Raw genomic sequence first — 13,346 nt, forward strand, 5'->3', positions numbered from 1 at the left:
AAACAGTGCCTGGCCAAAAAGCACGCTCCAGACAGAGATGTTCCAGGGGATGCTTTCAATCCCATTAACCCAGGAGCTGTCTGTGTGCTTGTGTTCAATCCTCACGGAGCAGGGAAGGCCGCTGCAGCAGCAGCTCTGTGCAGAAGGCAGCAGGGAAGCTACATTCAAACACAGCTGCCACCAACCTGTCTGCTCCTGCTGCAAAGGAATTACCTTCAGCAAATCAGTGCTTCTTTGGGATGAGACAAGGAGATCATGGAAGGGCAGGCTCCTCAGGCCAGGGGTCTCTCCCACAGCCTGGGTCATGGCAGTACCTGTGGTGGGAGCACGCACGGCTCCGTGCAAAATACAGCAACAATTTATGGCTCTCCTGCTTGGAATTCCTGCCCTGCCAACCTCCTCTCCTCGCCAGGATGAGCAAGAGCAAAGGAAGGAGCTGGAAAAAGGTTTGGATTTCAGAGAAAGAGGGAATACAGAAAGCATGGGGGCAGCTCCAGAAAGCAGGGTTTACAGCCCCCTGCCACAACACCCGTATTGCACCTCACCCAGCCCAGTTTCATGGTATTGATTACTTCCAACAGGCAACTGCCCGAGCCAGGAGCCTGATTCCCACCAGGATCTTCCCAGCAGCAGCACTGACAAACACCAGCAAAGAGAAGGTGTGCATGACCTCACTGCAGCCAGGGTGAGAGGAAGGCACAGCTCATCCCTGGCAGAACTTGCTCTTCCTCCAAAGCCAAGATTTACCAGCCTGGGATTTTGCTGGTGCCAACGTGCAGCTCCCTCACCACATCCCTTTGGTCCTACTCAGGAGCTATGCAGATGCCAGGGCTCAGACTCCACGTTGTTTGGGAGCATTGAATGATGGAGGCTCTTCAGACCCAGCTCTGGCTCCAAGCTGGGTCCTTGGTGGCATCCTGCAAGGGCTGAGCGTGGCAGGGACAGGACAGAGCTCCCCATGGACCCTGCTGACACCGAAGAGCAGCAGGAGCCTCTCCTGGCCATGCTGCAGAGCCTAAAGCAGAGGCAGTTCAGCAGCATCACAGCCTTTGTAAATGGCTTCTGTGCACAAGCGGCAGGCCTGCTGCTTTTCCTGCCCCTGCCTCATTCCTTATCCAGGCTCTAGAAGTCTCGCCTACGAAATAAAAGACACATTAAAGCACGAAAAAATCCAGCCCCAAATTCCATTCCAGATGGTCTGGAGGAAAACTCACATAATTTGCCAAAAAAGCCAGGATTTTGCTTTCTCAGTCCTGAATTTCAAGCTCAGAAAGGTCAGACCTCCCATCGAGACAACGGCAGCGCCCTCGTTTCTCATCGCTGGATTTGCAGGGTTTGTAATTCCAGCTCATTACAGAAACCCAAGACTGCTGTGCTCTTGTCCAATCCAGCCCTGCTCCTGCTTTCTGCCACTTTACAAGCAGAGACCACATACGCAGGGCAAGCGAGGAGGCTGGGGCTGCATAGGGCACTCCACAATAGCTGGGCTCTGCCTTAGCTTCATGGCTGTACCATCAGAGCCTGTCCTTTCATCGCCCCAGGCTTCCCCTGCCCCACCTGAAGAAGCAGACACATCCCAAGGAGCTGCATAGCTGACGCCTAAGTGATGCCGAGATCTTTGGTGCAGAACAAGTCATGTGCTCTCTTGAACTTCAGTTACTGAATCATGCTTGTGGTGGACAGAGCCCCTTGGGACGTATCTTGGCCAGCCCAGCCCAGTCCCACCCGTCTGCTTCCAGCATCTCTGCCCCAGCATCCCCCTTGTCTGCTGTCTGGATCTGAAGTCCCCTTTGGCACATGAACAAACCTGAGCCATCCTGGTCTGTGTAAGAGTAACCGCTCCGGGACACAGCTGGATGGATGGATGGATGCCTTCTCACACTCCCTTCGTGAGAGTCAGAGTATCCTTCACATCTCTCCCAACTGGAAATACTCCAGGTGCTCCATCTGCATCCCTGGATCCTCCAAACTCTTGTAGCATGGAGACCTGAATCAGAAATGACATCTCACAAGCACCAAACACTCCTTTTGTCATCATCTCCCAAAGCTGGATCCCATGAGCACAGTATACTGGAAGGCCAGGCCACAGCTCATGTATTGCAGGGAACAGCTCCTACAAGGTGTTTACAACATCCCTGTTAGACATGAGACAAGTCACTGGTTCAGCTGCAGCAGCCGCTGTGTTAGTTTGACCTCCTGCACATCGCTTGCCTTCTGCCTCCTCCCTGAGCCCCAAAACAGCCCTAACAGGGCACACAGTCTGATCTCAGCAACAGGGAGATGGGAATTCTATGAGCTGGAGGACCCGCTACGTGAGGAATTGTGTCTGTATTCCCTGAGCACACCACACACTGGGCACTGTTCGCTTCCCTCTCAACTCTTCTTCACACAAGAGGTGAACAAGAAAAGACGGAAGAGAAGCTGAAATGAATAGCACAGCGCAGTTCTGAAGCCAGCTTCGTGCTTTGAGGACAAGCTTAGAAATGAGTTCTGCACGCTGGAGGGAAGCAGATCAAAGAGGTGCTGGGTGGAAGGAGCCCCTTTCGAGCTGGTGTGGTGTAATCCCAGAGCACACTGCCCAACATGCTGAGCAGCAGGGGCTGCGCAGCTCCTTGGGGCGGATGGTGCAGGAAGACAGGCTGGAAACAAGGGATGCTCCTCACTGGCCCTGCAGAACACATCCTGCACACCCCAGAGGATCCTGAGCTCTGGTGTTAAAGCACTCATAAAGATCGCAAAGCCCTGCTCTAATTGTTTATCCTGGTGAAATACAGGGAAAATAAACTTCTAGGAATCAAAGGCTAATGCATGAAGCAGATGTGCAGCAGTGATAAGGCGAAGCAAGGCTTTTAGAAACCAAATTTCAGCTTTGCAGAGATTAGACATTAAAATTAACTCAATTTCATGCCCTATGCAAATCTTTACCAGCTGTCAGCTCTGTAGTCACTAAAGACTAAATGCAATAACTAAACAAGAACAAAATCACAGTGAAGATTGGGTTCTGCAGGAGCCTGCTTGTTACCAGTGCTCTGGGATGTTGGGGAGCCTGCCCAGGGACAAACCCCAAGTGGCACCAGGAGCATCAATTAAACGTCTGCAAAGAAAGTAACTATAAAAGAGGCTACTTTACTATGAGGCTGCTGCTTACTCCTGACCTCCAGGGAGCTGCTGGTGTCTGCACTGTCTCTAATTTGGTAGCTGGGCTGAGCAGTGATGCAGCCATCCCACAGCAGAGGCCAAGTGATCATGCAGGAAAGGGCCACCTCCACCCTTAAGCTCTTCTCTGCCATGCTCACCCTGGATGTAAGACACAGAGCATCAGCCAGAATGCAAACCAAGAAGAAACATTCCTGCTTCCCTCTAGAGTAAAAAGCCCTTGAATGCTGATCCCCACCAAAGTAGAGAGCATCATCCAGGCTTGTGCTGCATCCACTGAGCAGCACCAGGGCCCGAGCTATGGCTCTGTCCCCAGAGGAGCTGCATTGAACGGTGCCCCAGCACTGGCCATATACCGAGACATTCAGCTCCACTGCAGGAACTCCACAGGGCTCTTAGCTCTTGCCTGAAGCAATTTGCCATGTCTGGGAGAAACGGCAGTCTTATAACTGCTTCCAGAATGACCAGAGCTCTGAGAAAAGGGAGGCACAGGTGCATGCCCTACTTGCATTGGATTCCTGGGGACAGGGACAAGGGGAAACGGCTTTAACCTGCCAGAGGGGAGACCAAGATGAGCTCTTAGGCAGAAGCTCTTCCCTGTGAGGGTGCTGAGGCGCTGGCACAGGGTGCCCAGAGAAGCTGTGGCTGCCCCATCCCTGGCAGTGCTCAAGGACACAGGGGCTTGGAGCAAGCTGCTCTAGTGGAAGGTGTCCCTTAGCTTTTCCAGGCCCAGCATCACCCCTTCTGGGAGCAGGCAGCCAGCAGACAGGGCTCAGGGCAAGGCCAGAGTGGTGCCCGGTGTCTGCAGGGAAGAGCCGTGTGAGCATGGCACAGCAAGGAGCTTCCATGAGATGCCGAGCGCTTGCGAGAGCTGCTGCCCTACATACAGCACAGAGAGATTTACACAGAGCTCCTGTTCCAGCCCTGCCTCTTCCTGTTGAAATCCATAAAGCCCAGTGAAGGAGATTTAACATTCCATCTCCAAAGTAATTAAATCCAGGCGTATAAAGTGAAATGCTTAACAACCCTGAGCCTCGCAGGGCGCTGAAGGAACCTGATAGAGACGGAGTTACGCTGCTGGTAGTAAATAGGGGCTGTGCTCTGCACTGTTAATGGCAGGGGGGAGAGGGGAGCCTGGGTTTTGATTTGGAGGAACTTCAGAGGACACATTTTATTTAGCAACATGCTGGAAAATGAATAGAGATCCACAGGAAGGTGGGAACCACACATGCTCTTTCTCCCTGTTTCCAGAAGGGCCCTCAAGCCAGCATCTGAGGTCTCCACACCCCTGTTACCAACCACAGAGCTGCTTTATCCTTTATAAAGGATCATCCACCTGCTTTGGTTTGTGCTTTTAACAGTCAGCACAAACAGAGCCATTTGAATACCCCGACTCTGGGAGCCTCATGTTCCTGCGGGATGCACCACCTTCAGCCCAGCCTGTCCCACCACTGCAGAGGCAAGAAGTGCCAAGCTGCTGCTTCACCCTCCCGAATCTCTGTGGAATGGCTGATAGCTGTCAGTACGTTAACAGGGGCGAGCCGAGACTCTTCCAGGGTAAAATAGCTCCTTTTGTAATCTGCTCCTACAACACACCTACCCCTCTTGCCGGTTTTAGCCCTCCTCATCCTACATTACAAGCCCTGGAGACAGCAGGCGTGCAGAGCTTGGGTTATTAAATGCTGCATCTCTCAAACGTGCCCCCAGGAACGTGCCTGGGGGAGGAGAGGGCTCTGCTGCAGCATAGGCACTTCCCCATCCTGCACTCATCCCATGGCTCCCCTGGTACCTGGAAGGCACCAGGAGGTTGTCTGCATCCCTGGGCCATGGCCTAAGCAGGTTTCTGTGCTCCCCAGGGTTTGGTCAGCGAGCAGTGAAGCTGAATGCAGTGTGCCATGAGGATGGGCAGGGGGAGCATGCACCTCCAGAGGCTTTGCCACTAAATCCCTCTTGCAGAGCATCACTTTTGTTGCATTTTTAGCTGACTCCCCCCTTCACTCAGCCAGAGGCGCAGGGAGATAACAGCAAGAGATTAAGCGAGCGTCTTGCCGCAGAAGCCCTCATTATCCCAGGAGGTCTCCAGTGCCTCCTGGAATCGATTAAATGGGCTGCGGTTGGGGATACCTGGCACTCCACAGGATCACAACCCAGAGAGGAGACTGTGGCAGGCAATTTCCCTTCTCTTATTGACATGCAAATCATCGCCGCGGCAGCTCCCGGGTTTAATATATCTCCAGATTGCCTGGCGTGGAGTCACATTAGTCAAGTATATGTGGCAGTTAGTCCGGAGTGACGGGGTAATAAGAGTCAGCGTTTGCACCTCTGCTTCAAGGACGGGCTGGAGAGGAGCCTGCAGCTGCTTCTCACCTCTGTCTCAGGTCCCCTCTGAGGCACAGAGCTTGGGGACTGCAAGTAGATGGCCCTGGTGAGGTTTGGTGTCAGACCGAGGCCCCCAAGGAGTGTCCTTTGGGAACATATACACCTACACCCCTCAGCTTCCATAGAGCTGATGTTTCTTACTCCAACACCCAGCGAGAACAGGAACTGCCATAAGAAACAATGCCCTCTCCCACAAAACATGTTCCCAAGATTTCTCAGGTTTGCTCCCCATTCTCCTTAGCTACCCTCACCATGGCTGAAAACTCGTCATGAATACTAGAAGGAGGTGTTCCAAGTGCTGCTGTTTCCACCTCTGTCCCTGCCTAAGGTCAGAACCAGCCCTGCAGCATTCCCTGCTTCCTTTGGATGGGTGTTTCTGTGCCCCCCCGCCTCCCAGACCTTCACACAGCTGATTGGAAAACCACGCTGACCACAAGTGCAATCATGAAAGAGCTTTTCTTCCACACAGATGGAACTCCTTATCCCCTTTCTTCCCTCTAAATTGCGTTCCTCATTATACCCAGACACTGCAGAGTGGCTTTGCTTGGGACCTGCTGGTTGAAACAAGCTCACTGGTCTGATGTTACACCCGCTCAGCTGCAGCATTGCTTTGAAAGTCCTCCTTTTGTCCATTTATTCCCAGTGCCACAAACCAATCTGTCTGAGACACTCATCCCTCATTATTTGTTAAGAGGGCCAACAAAGCCCTCTGTTCTGCACCATCTTGGTGCTTTATTTCCAGCTATTCAGTCTCCTGTTTGTGCTTCTCAATGTCTGTACTAAGAGCTTTAAATTGTTCCCTTAGCCTTGAACCCCCTTGCTCAGAGCCTCTGCAGCTAGCAGGAGTAATCACCACGGTGCAATCCAGCTCTTGCTTTTTGCTTACCCTTCTGGTTTCTCTTTAATTAAAAATCCCTTTGCTCTTGCACTCGGATCCGGGACGTGGTTTCCATTTGCCTTGCAAAGAGCCCAGCCAAGAATGTCAAAACCATTTGTCACAACCACCTTGCTTTGACCTGGGTGGCGGCTTTACCAGCAGGCGTTTGAGCTCTTCCTTGCCCATCTGTTCACCCATTAAAATGCCCACACTTCAACGGGCAATTCTGCCTCTGCATCCAGTGGCTTCTCCTGACAACCAGACCCTCGTACAGACAGGGAGCCTTTCCCATGTCCTCAAGCAGATCAGTGCCACCTCATTGCCTCAGTTTAACCCAGCTACTCAAGGGCAACCAGTTGCCAGCAAGCCCTAATGGCACTGCCCAAGAGCATGAGAAATAGATGATACCCAGGCCGGGGGGGGGGGGGGGGTGTGGGCAAAAGAGACGCCCAGCACAGCGAGGTTCATGGGGACAAAGTGCTCCATCTCTGCAGCACAGCCGGACCAAAGGCTGGAAGGGGAAGGCAAACAAGTCCTCCCTCTTGCAAAGATTAGCTTTTTCCTTTTAACACATAGCCCAGGAAAGCCAGAGAGAAAGGACCATAACATTCCTGCCTTATCACATCTCCTCAGGTAAGATTATCACAGCATCAGCCCAACAGACACAGGCTCCAGGGAGACGCAAGGGCTGTGTCGCAGCCACAGCTACACCTCATCAGTGTCACATCCCCCGAACCTCCGCAGCGCACTGACAGGCGATTTGTATCCCGGTACAAACAGTTCCAAAAGGAAGCCAGAGCCTTACTCAACCTCGAAATGTGTTTTTCGTGACGGCTGTCTCTAAAGGCAGAAGGTGTAAGAGGTCCAGGGGGGAGGCTGCAGCGCGCTGGAGGCTTCCATGGAGCAGTGAAATGAATCAGTGCCATCTACCGGCTGCAGGGACCTGGTCGCTTCCCATTTCCTGGATTCGGCCTCAGAACTGAAGGGATAAAAACCAGCCTCTTACACATTGTCTCCTATGGCACAGCTGTAATGCTTCCAGCATCCCTCTGCCATTCCATAGCCAACAGCATCATTCAAATTCCCCCTAGAGGTTAAGGGTCCAGATAGGAGCCCAAGGGCACAATCATGGATCAAGCCATGCCCGACCACACCGAGAGCCCCAACCTGGGGCTACAGCTTCAGCCTTTCCAGCCTTACTCTCTCCTACCATCTATAGCAGGATCTCCCTTTGCTATCCCTGACAAAATCATAACTGTGATGTGTGATGCACTGGCAATGGCAGCCCTTGCGCTGGCCCAGATCTGTGCTGAGGAAGAGCTGTGGCAGTGCCAAATAGCAGCAGCACCGCCAGCATTCCCAAGGGATGGTGCAGCATCCTCAGCTTCCAGCACAGCAGTCACAAAGAACTGCTCCAAGGCTACCAGAAGGCATCAAAGCCAGGAGGAGATGCCAGGTATTCCTGGCTATCCCTGTTGTTCCCCTCTGTTGGATCATAGTTAATTGGGGAACAGACTCTCAATGTGTTTGTCACCATTAATAAAAGACAAATACATCCTTGCTCTATAATTCTCCCATAATTGGGCTGAGATGCCAGATTACTGAAGAAAAGAGGCACTTCTGGACACTTCTTCCTGGAGGGCAGATACATCTGCTCATCCTTCAATGCTGATTATCCCCCAAACTCACCCCTCGGCATTCACGGGCTCTGGCAGGCTCCACATGGCTGGAGGACGTGGCAATGTTGTGCTGCAGGGATTGCCCTGGGCTCCTTTGGCTGAGGTGCTATCAGTCTCTCTCTAGGGATGCCGGTTGAGCTGAGCTCACCAAGCTGCTTGTGTCAACCCCATTCAAATCAATGAACATCTGAGGGAGCTGCCTTTCCCATTGGAAACAAGGAAGTCTGACTCTGGAAACCTGCTTGTAGTGCAACACTGTTTGTGAAGGAAGCAGTTCAGCACAGAAGCAGCACAAAGCTGATCTGGGTCAGGATGCTGGGCACAGACAGCATCAGTCCTGTGCGGCAGCATGCCCCATGCTATGCTCTTACCGGTAGCATGTTCCTTGATTGCTGGGCACAAAGGCAGCTTCCCTCACCACTGCCCCATAGCCCCTTCTCCGTTAGCAGCAGCTACAGAGGCTGGTTTGAGTTGCCAGCATCTATTCCTAACAAACCAGGTGGGTTTACCTGCAGTGATGATATGCTGTGCAAGCATCCGGTAGAAAACTGTTGTATCCTCTCGCTAGATACTGAAAACTGAGGGAGCTGCCTTCAATTCCCTAAATCTTCTCACTTCCTTAAGCTTTTCTCTCTCCCCATTCCATTCCTGGCCTCCAGTGGAGCTCCAGGCTGCAGAGCACCAGCATCCATTACTTACTGCCACGCTCTGCTCCCTTACACCAAGAGAGTATTTTACCAGAAGAGCCACGGATACGCAATAAGAACACTATTCCCACACGGAAAAGGTGTTTTTACCACACAAACAAGCTGCGAGCACCGAGAAGGGTTTGCTGTGCCCCCCTCCAACCCAGTACCAGCTCCCGGCCATCCTCGACCTCTCCACAAGGGAGGCTGCAACAACCGAGGAGCTGCAACCTCCAGGCCCCACTCCATCAAGCGGCACAGCCGGCCTGGGCCCCCCAAGACCCGGCCCAAGACCCGGCCCAAGACGGGCCCAGCGGTGCGCTCCGTTGCACCGCAACCGTCACCTAGCAACCGGCAGCCGGACGCCCAGCCCTAATATAGCGCGTGTGCCCGCCCTCTCCCCATCTCGCCTTATGATTGGTTGCTTTCATACGATTGACGTGTCCACTCACCAATTGTCACCTTCCACGAGCCTCTCCCGTGCTGGGGGCGTGACGTTACGCGGAAGACGCTGCAGGAAGCGGAGGGCAGGAAGAAGGGAGGAACGCAGAAGAGTGTCAGCTGTGAGAGCCAATAGAAGAGGAGCAGAAGGCGGTGCAGCCAATGGTAGGGCGCGGAAGGCGGGGCTTGGGCGGGTGGGGCTACTTTAACCGGCGGTGGAGATGATGGGGGACCCGGCCTGAGGTGAGGCGAGGACTGGGGCCGGAGGGCGAGGGAGACCGGCGGGGAACGGGAAGATGGGGCCTTGGGGAGAGACCTCCGCAGCGGGAGGGGGTTCGGGTCCCCTAGGGAAGGGAGAAAAGGGCCGCCGTGCAGGATGGAGCCCCTTTACTCTTCAGAGCCCAGTGCCCACCCTGCTTGTGGGCGTCAGCATCTCCTCATGCTGCTGCGGTGTAAGCGTAGATCCCATAAGGATCCGTGTTATGGTGGATACTGCCCCGCTTGGAGGTGCAGGGAGAGGGGGATAACCCCAATAGCTGTGACACAGCCCCAAGGGGTTGGTGGTCAAGTCCCACATCTCCTGCCCCATGATAGCTCAGGCTAAAGCTGTTTCTGTCCCCAGGTGGGAGCGGAGGAGAAGGAGATGCCCCTCAGGTCTGTGCTGGAAGCAGGATGAACCTGGTGTCTATGGCAACGGATCCCAAGCTGCAATGGGTAACGCTGTGGGCCCGCATCAGGTGGGCAGCGGTGCTCGGGCTGCTCCTGGGCTTGCTCGTGGTGCTGCTGCTGCCGGCTGTGGAGGACCAGTGCCACGCAGTGCTCCAGGGGCTCTCCTTCCTGAAGGGTAAACTGGGCGCTGGCTCCTCGGGGCTCACCCGGTACACGGGGCACACCACGGAGCTCAGCGTGGCCTCCAACGGGCTGGAGCTGCTGGTGCTGAAAGGCAAAGCCTCCCCAGGTAAGAGCATCCCAGGGGGACAGAGCTGCTGTATAGTGACAACCACTGTAGATCCACCCCCCTACCCCATGATGGTAATGAATGCTCAGTGCCCAACTGCAGATTAACATTGACTGTGAACAGCCCAGAAGCCAGCACCAGCCTTCTGTTGGTGCTGCTTTGCCTCTCAGGTTTTCCTCATGCTTTTAGTACTATTAAGTTCTATGAAGGTAATTGGGAAACCTGGTTATTGGTTTAATACACAGTTACCTGGGATATACAGCCTTAATCCTGTCGTAGTCACAGAACAGCTTTTCTAGCAATGACAGGCTGCGCTCGTTGCCTTTAGTGGCTGGGATATTAATTTGGGAAACATTCAGAGCTATATAACGATTCCAGCACTGTATCTGTGTTCGCATTAAAGCTGGGAAGATGTCTGATAGTGAAGAAGCAGAAGCGCTGGCAGCAGCTGTGGGCTGTGCTTTGAGCAGGAGAACGGGCATTAATTGTCACCAGGAGTGTATTTGAGACTCTGTGTCCTCCCACACCCAGCAGCCTGGTGGCCATAGTGAGTTTTGCTGGGATGCAACAGGCCTGTGGCCAGCTTGAGCCGTGGTGCCGACAGATCCTGCCACGCTTCCTGCTGGGAACAGCTCGGCTGCCATGCTGTGGCATAAAATAAGCCTCTGTGCTTGTAACCTAGCAAAGGCTGCAATGCAAGTTCTCCTTTGGACTGGTTATTTAGCAGCGATGGTCCTGAAGTTTCCAGTAAACTCACTACCCTGTTATGTGACTGCTCTTGTTGCATTGCAGAGGTGAAGTTGGAAGCTAGAGCAGCTCTGAACCAAGCCCTGGAAATGAAGCGCCAAGGCAAGCGGGAGAAAGCCCACAAACTCTTTGTGTATGCCCTCAAAATGGACCCTGATTACGTGGATGCCCTGACTGAGTTTGGGATCTTTTCTGAGGAGGAAAAAGACATTCTTCAAGCCGATTACTTGTACTCCAAAGCACTCACCATTTCCCCCTTCAACGAGAAGGCTTTGATCCATCGGGACCGGACGCTCCCTTTGGTGGAAGAGATTGACCAGAGGTATTTCAGCATTATTGACAGCAAGGTGAAGAAGGTGATGGCAATTCCCAAAGGCAATTCCGCCCTGCGCAGGGTAATGGAGGAGTCTTACTACCACCATATCTACCACACGGTTGCTATTGAAGGCAACACTCTGACGCTGTCTGAAATACGGCACATCATTGAAACCAGATACGCTGTTCCTGGGAAGAGCTTAGTGGAGCAGAATGAGGTGATTGGGATGCATGCAGCTCTCAAGTATGTCAACACTACCCTGGTATCCCGGATCGGCTCAGTCACCACCAGTGACATCCTGGAGATCCATCGGCGGGTGCTGGGCTATGCTGACCCACTGGAGGCAGGGCGCTTCAGGACTACTCATGTGTTTGTAGGGCATCACATCCCACCACATCCCCGGGATGTTGAGAAGCAGATGGAGGAGTTTGTGCAGTGGCTGAACTCAGAAGATGCCATGAGCTTGCACCCTGTGGAATTTGCTGCTTTAGCCCACTACAAGTTGGTTTATATCCATCCATTTACAGATGGCAACGGGAGGACCTCACGCCTGCTGATGAACCTCATCCTAATGCAGGCAGGTTACCCCCCCATCACCATCCGCAAGGAGCAACGGGCTGAGTATTATCATGTCCTGGAAGTGGCCAACGAGGGCGATGTGAGGCCTTTCATACGCTTCATTGCAAAGTGTACTGAGACAACCCTGGACATGCTGCTCATTGCCACCACAGAGTACTCCGTGGGCTTACCTGAGGCAGATGGCAGCACTGCTGGATGCAAACAAACCATCCCCGTCAAGACTTGAGGGTTGTGGACATTGCAGAGCCACTGAACACCAAGGCACTCGATATTCCTGCTGGGAAATAACTGGACAGGAGGTGCCACTCTTTAGCATTTTGTTTATTTAAAGTGTCTTACATTGGGTTAAATTAATATAATTTATTTATATACATTATGCCAAGCTGAAATATGAACTGTCGATGGTGACTGTGTACTAGAACTTGCTTGTGCTACTGGAAAGGAGGTGGGGAGAGGGATTTGAGGGGCTCCACAAGCTGAAGTGGAATTTACTTTCTCCTTAAGTGTAAGCTTTGGGCAGCTGCTCCAATCACAGCCCTTCACCTGGGTTACTTGCAGTTGCCTTTGTACAAGTGGGAAGCATTTGGTTTAGGATTACAGATGACGTGGCTGGAACAAGAGAAGAAATGCTGACTTACATCACTGAGCTGCGAGGTGCTCCAAGGCCTTGGCCTCAGCCCCACATCACCCAGCAGGAGCTGTATCTGTATCCTTACACGTTTCAGTTCAGGGCTTGGATAGAGCTTCTACAAAGCTTGTGGGCAGAAGAGGTTGTTCTACACAAACTCTGTCAGTGGTGCTGATCTGGTGAGAACGGGCATAGAAAAGTTGCCAAAAACCTGAAGTTCCTTCAATCTGCACAGTTAGTTACTAGTAATAACATGACCTATGACAAATGCATTAGGAACACACACAGCCTCCCTGTGCTGCAGTGGCAGTTCATGCAGTTCCTGGGAGCTGCTGTGCAGTACCAAGAAGTGCACTTTATCTTTGTTTCTAAGGTAAATGCACCTGGAGCCTGACCCAGAACAGCTCCCTCCACCCCTGCCTGCCAGCTCCGCAGCAGCACAACTGATCCCAACACCCTTCAGTTCAGAAACCTTGGGATTCAATCCAGTTTAGAGAGCCGCTAAGCTCAACCCCTTCCCCAAACAGCGCAAGACTGTCCCTGGCCAGTGTTAGGCTTCATCCCTTCCCACTTCCTTCCCTGCAAGGTAGCCAGGATGCATCTTTTACAAGCAGACAATAGACTGGGAGTTACCTGTCTACTACAGCACCGCTCCATGCTTATGTACCAGCTACTGCTGCCAGGGAAAGCAAACAATAAATGAATGAGGAAGGTTGCTCTGTCCTTATAAAGTACGCTTATTTTTGTAGTGTAAGTATGCTTATTTTTGAGTACAAACAGAATCTGCACTTTAGAGCTTGGGGGTGCTGGGGGGGGAGGAAATGCAATGTTATTTTAGTAACAGATTATTAAACTATTTTAATATTAAAGTCTTTTGTTTGAAACAGGCTCAAAGTGCTT

The 13,346-nt window shown here is 52.6% G+C and overlaps 1 protein-coding gene across 1 annotated transcript; it reads left to right on the forward strand.

The window, feature by feature from the left end:
- Positions 1-9,411: 9,411 nt before the first annotated feature.
- Positions 9,412-13,334, forward strand: FICD (FIC domain protein adenylyltransferase). Its single transcript, XM_065692962.1, has 3 exons — positions 9,412-9,461; positions 9,841-10,176; positions 10,969-13,334. The coding sequence occupies exons 2-3, from the start codon at positions 9,891-9,893 to the stop codon at positions 12,042-12,044; spliced, it is 1,362 nt and encodes a 453-aa protein (XP_065549034.1). The 5' UTR covers positions 9,412-9,461; positions 9,841-9,890; the 3' UTR covers positions 12,045-13,334.
- The last annotated feature ends 12 nt before the right edge of the window (positions 13,335-13,346 follow it).

This window comes from Lathamus discolor, chromosome 12, assembly GCF_037157495.1.
Source record: "Lathamus discolor isolate bLatDis1 chromosome 12, bLatDis1.hap1, whole genome shotgun sequence".
Classification (NCBI taxonomy): domain Eukaryota; kingdom Metazoa; phylum Chordata; class Aves; order Psittaciformes; family Psittacidae; genus Lathamus; species Lathamus discolor.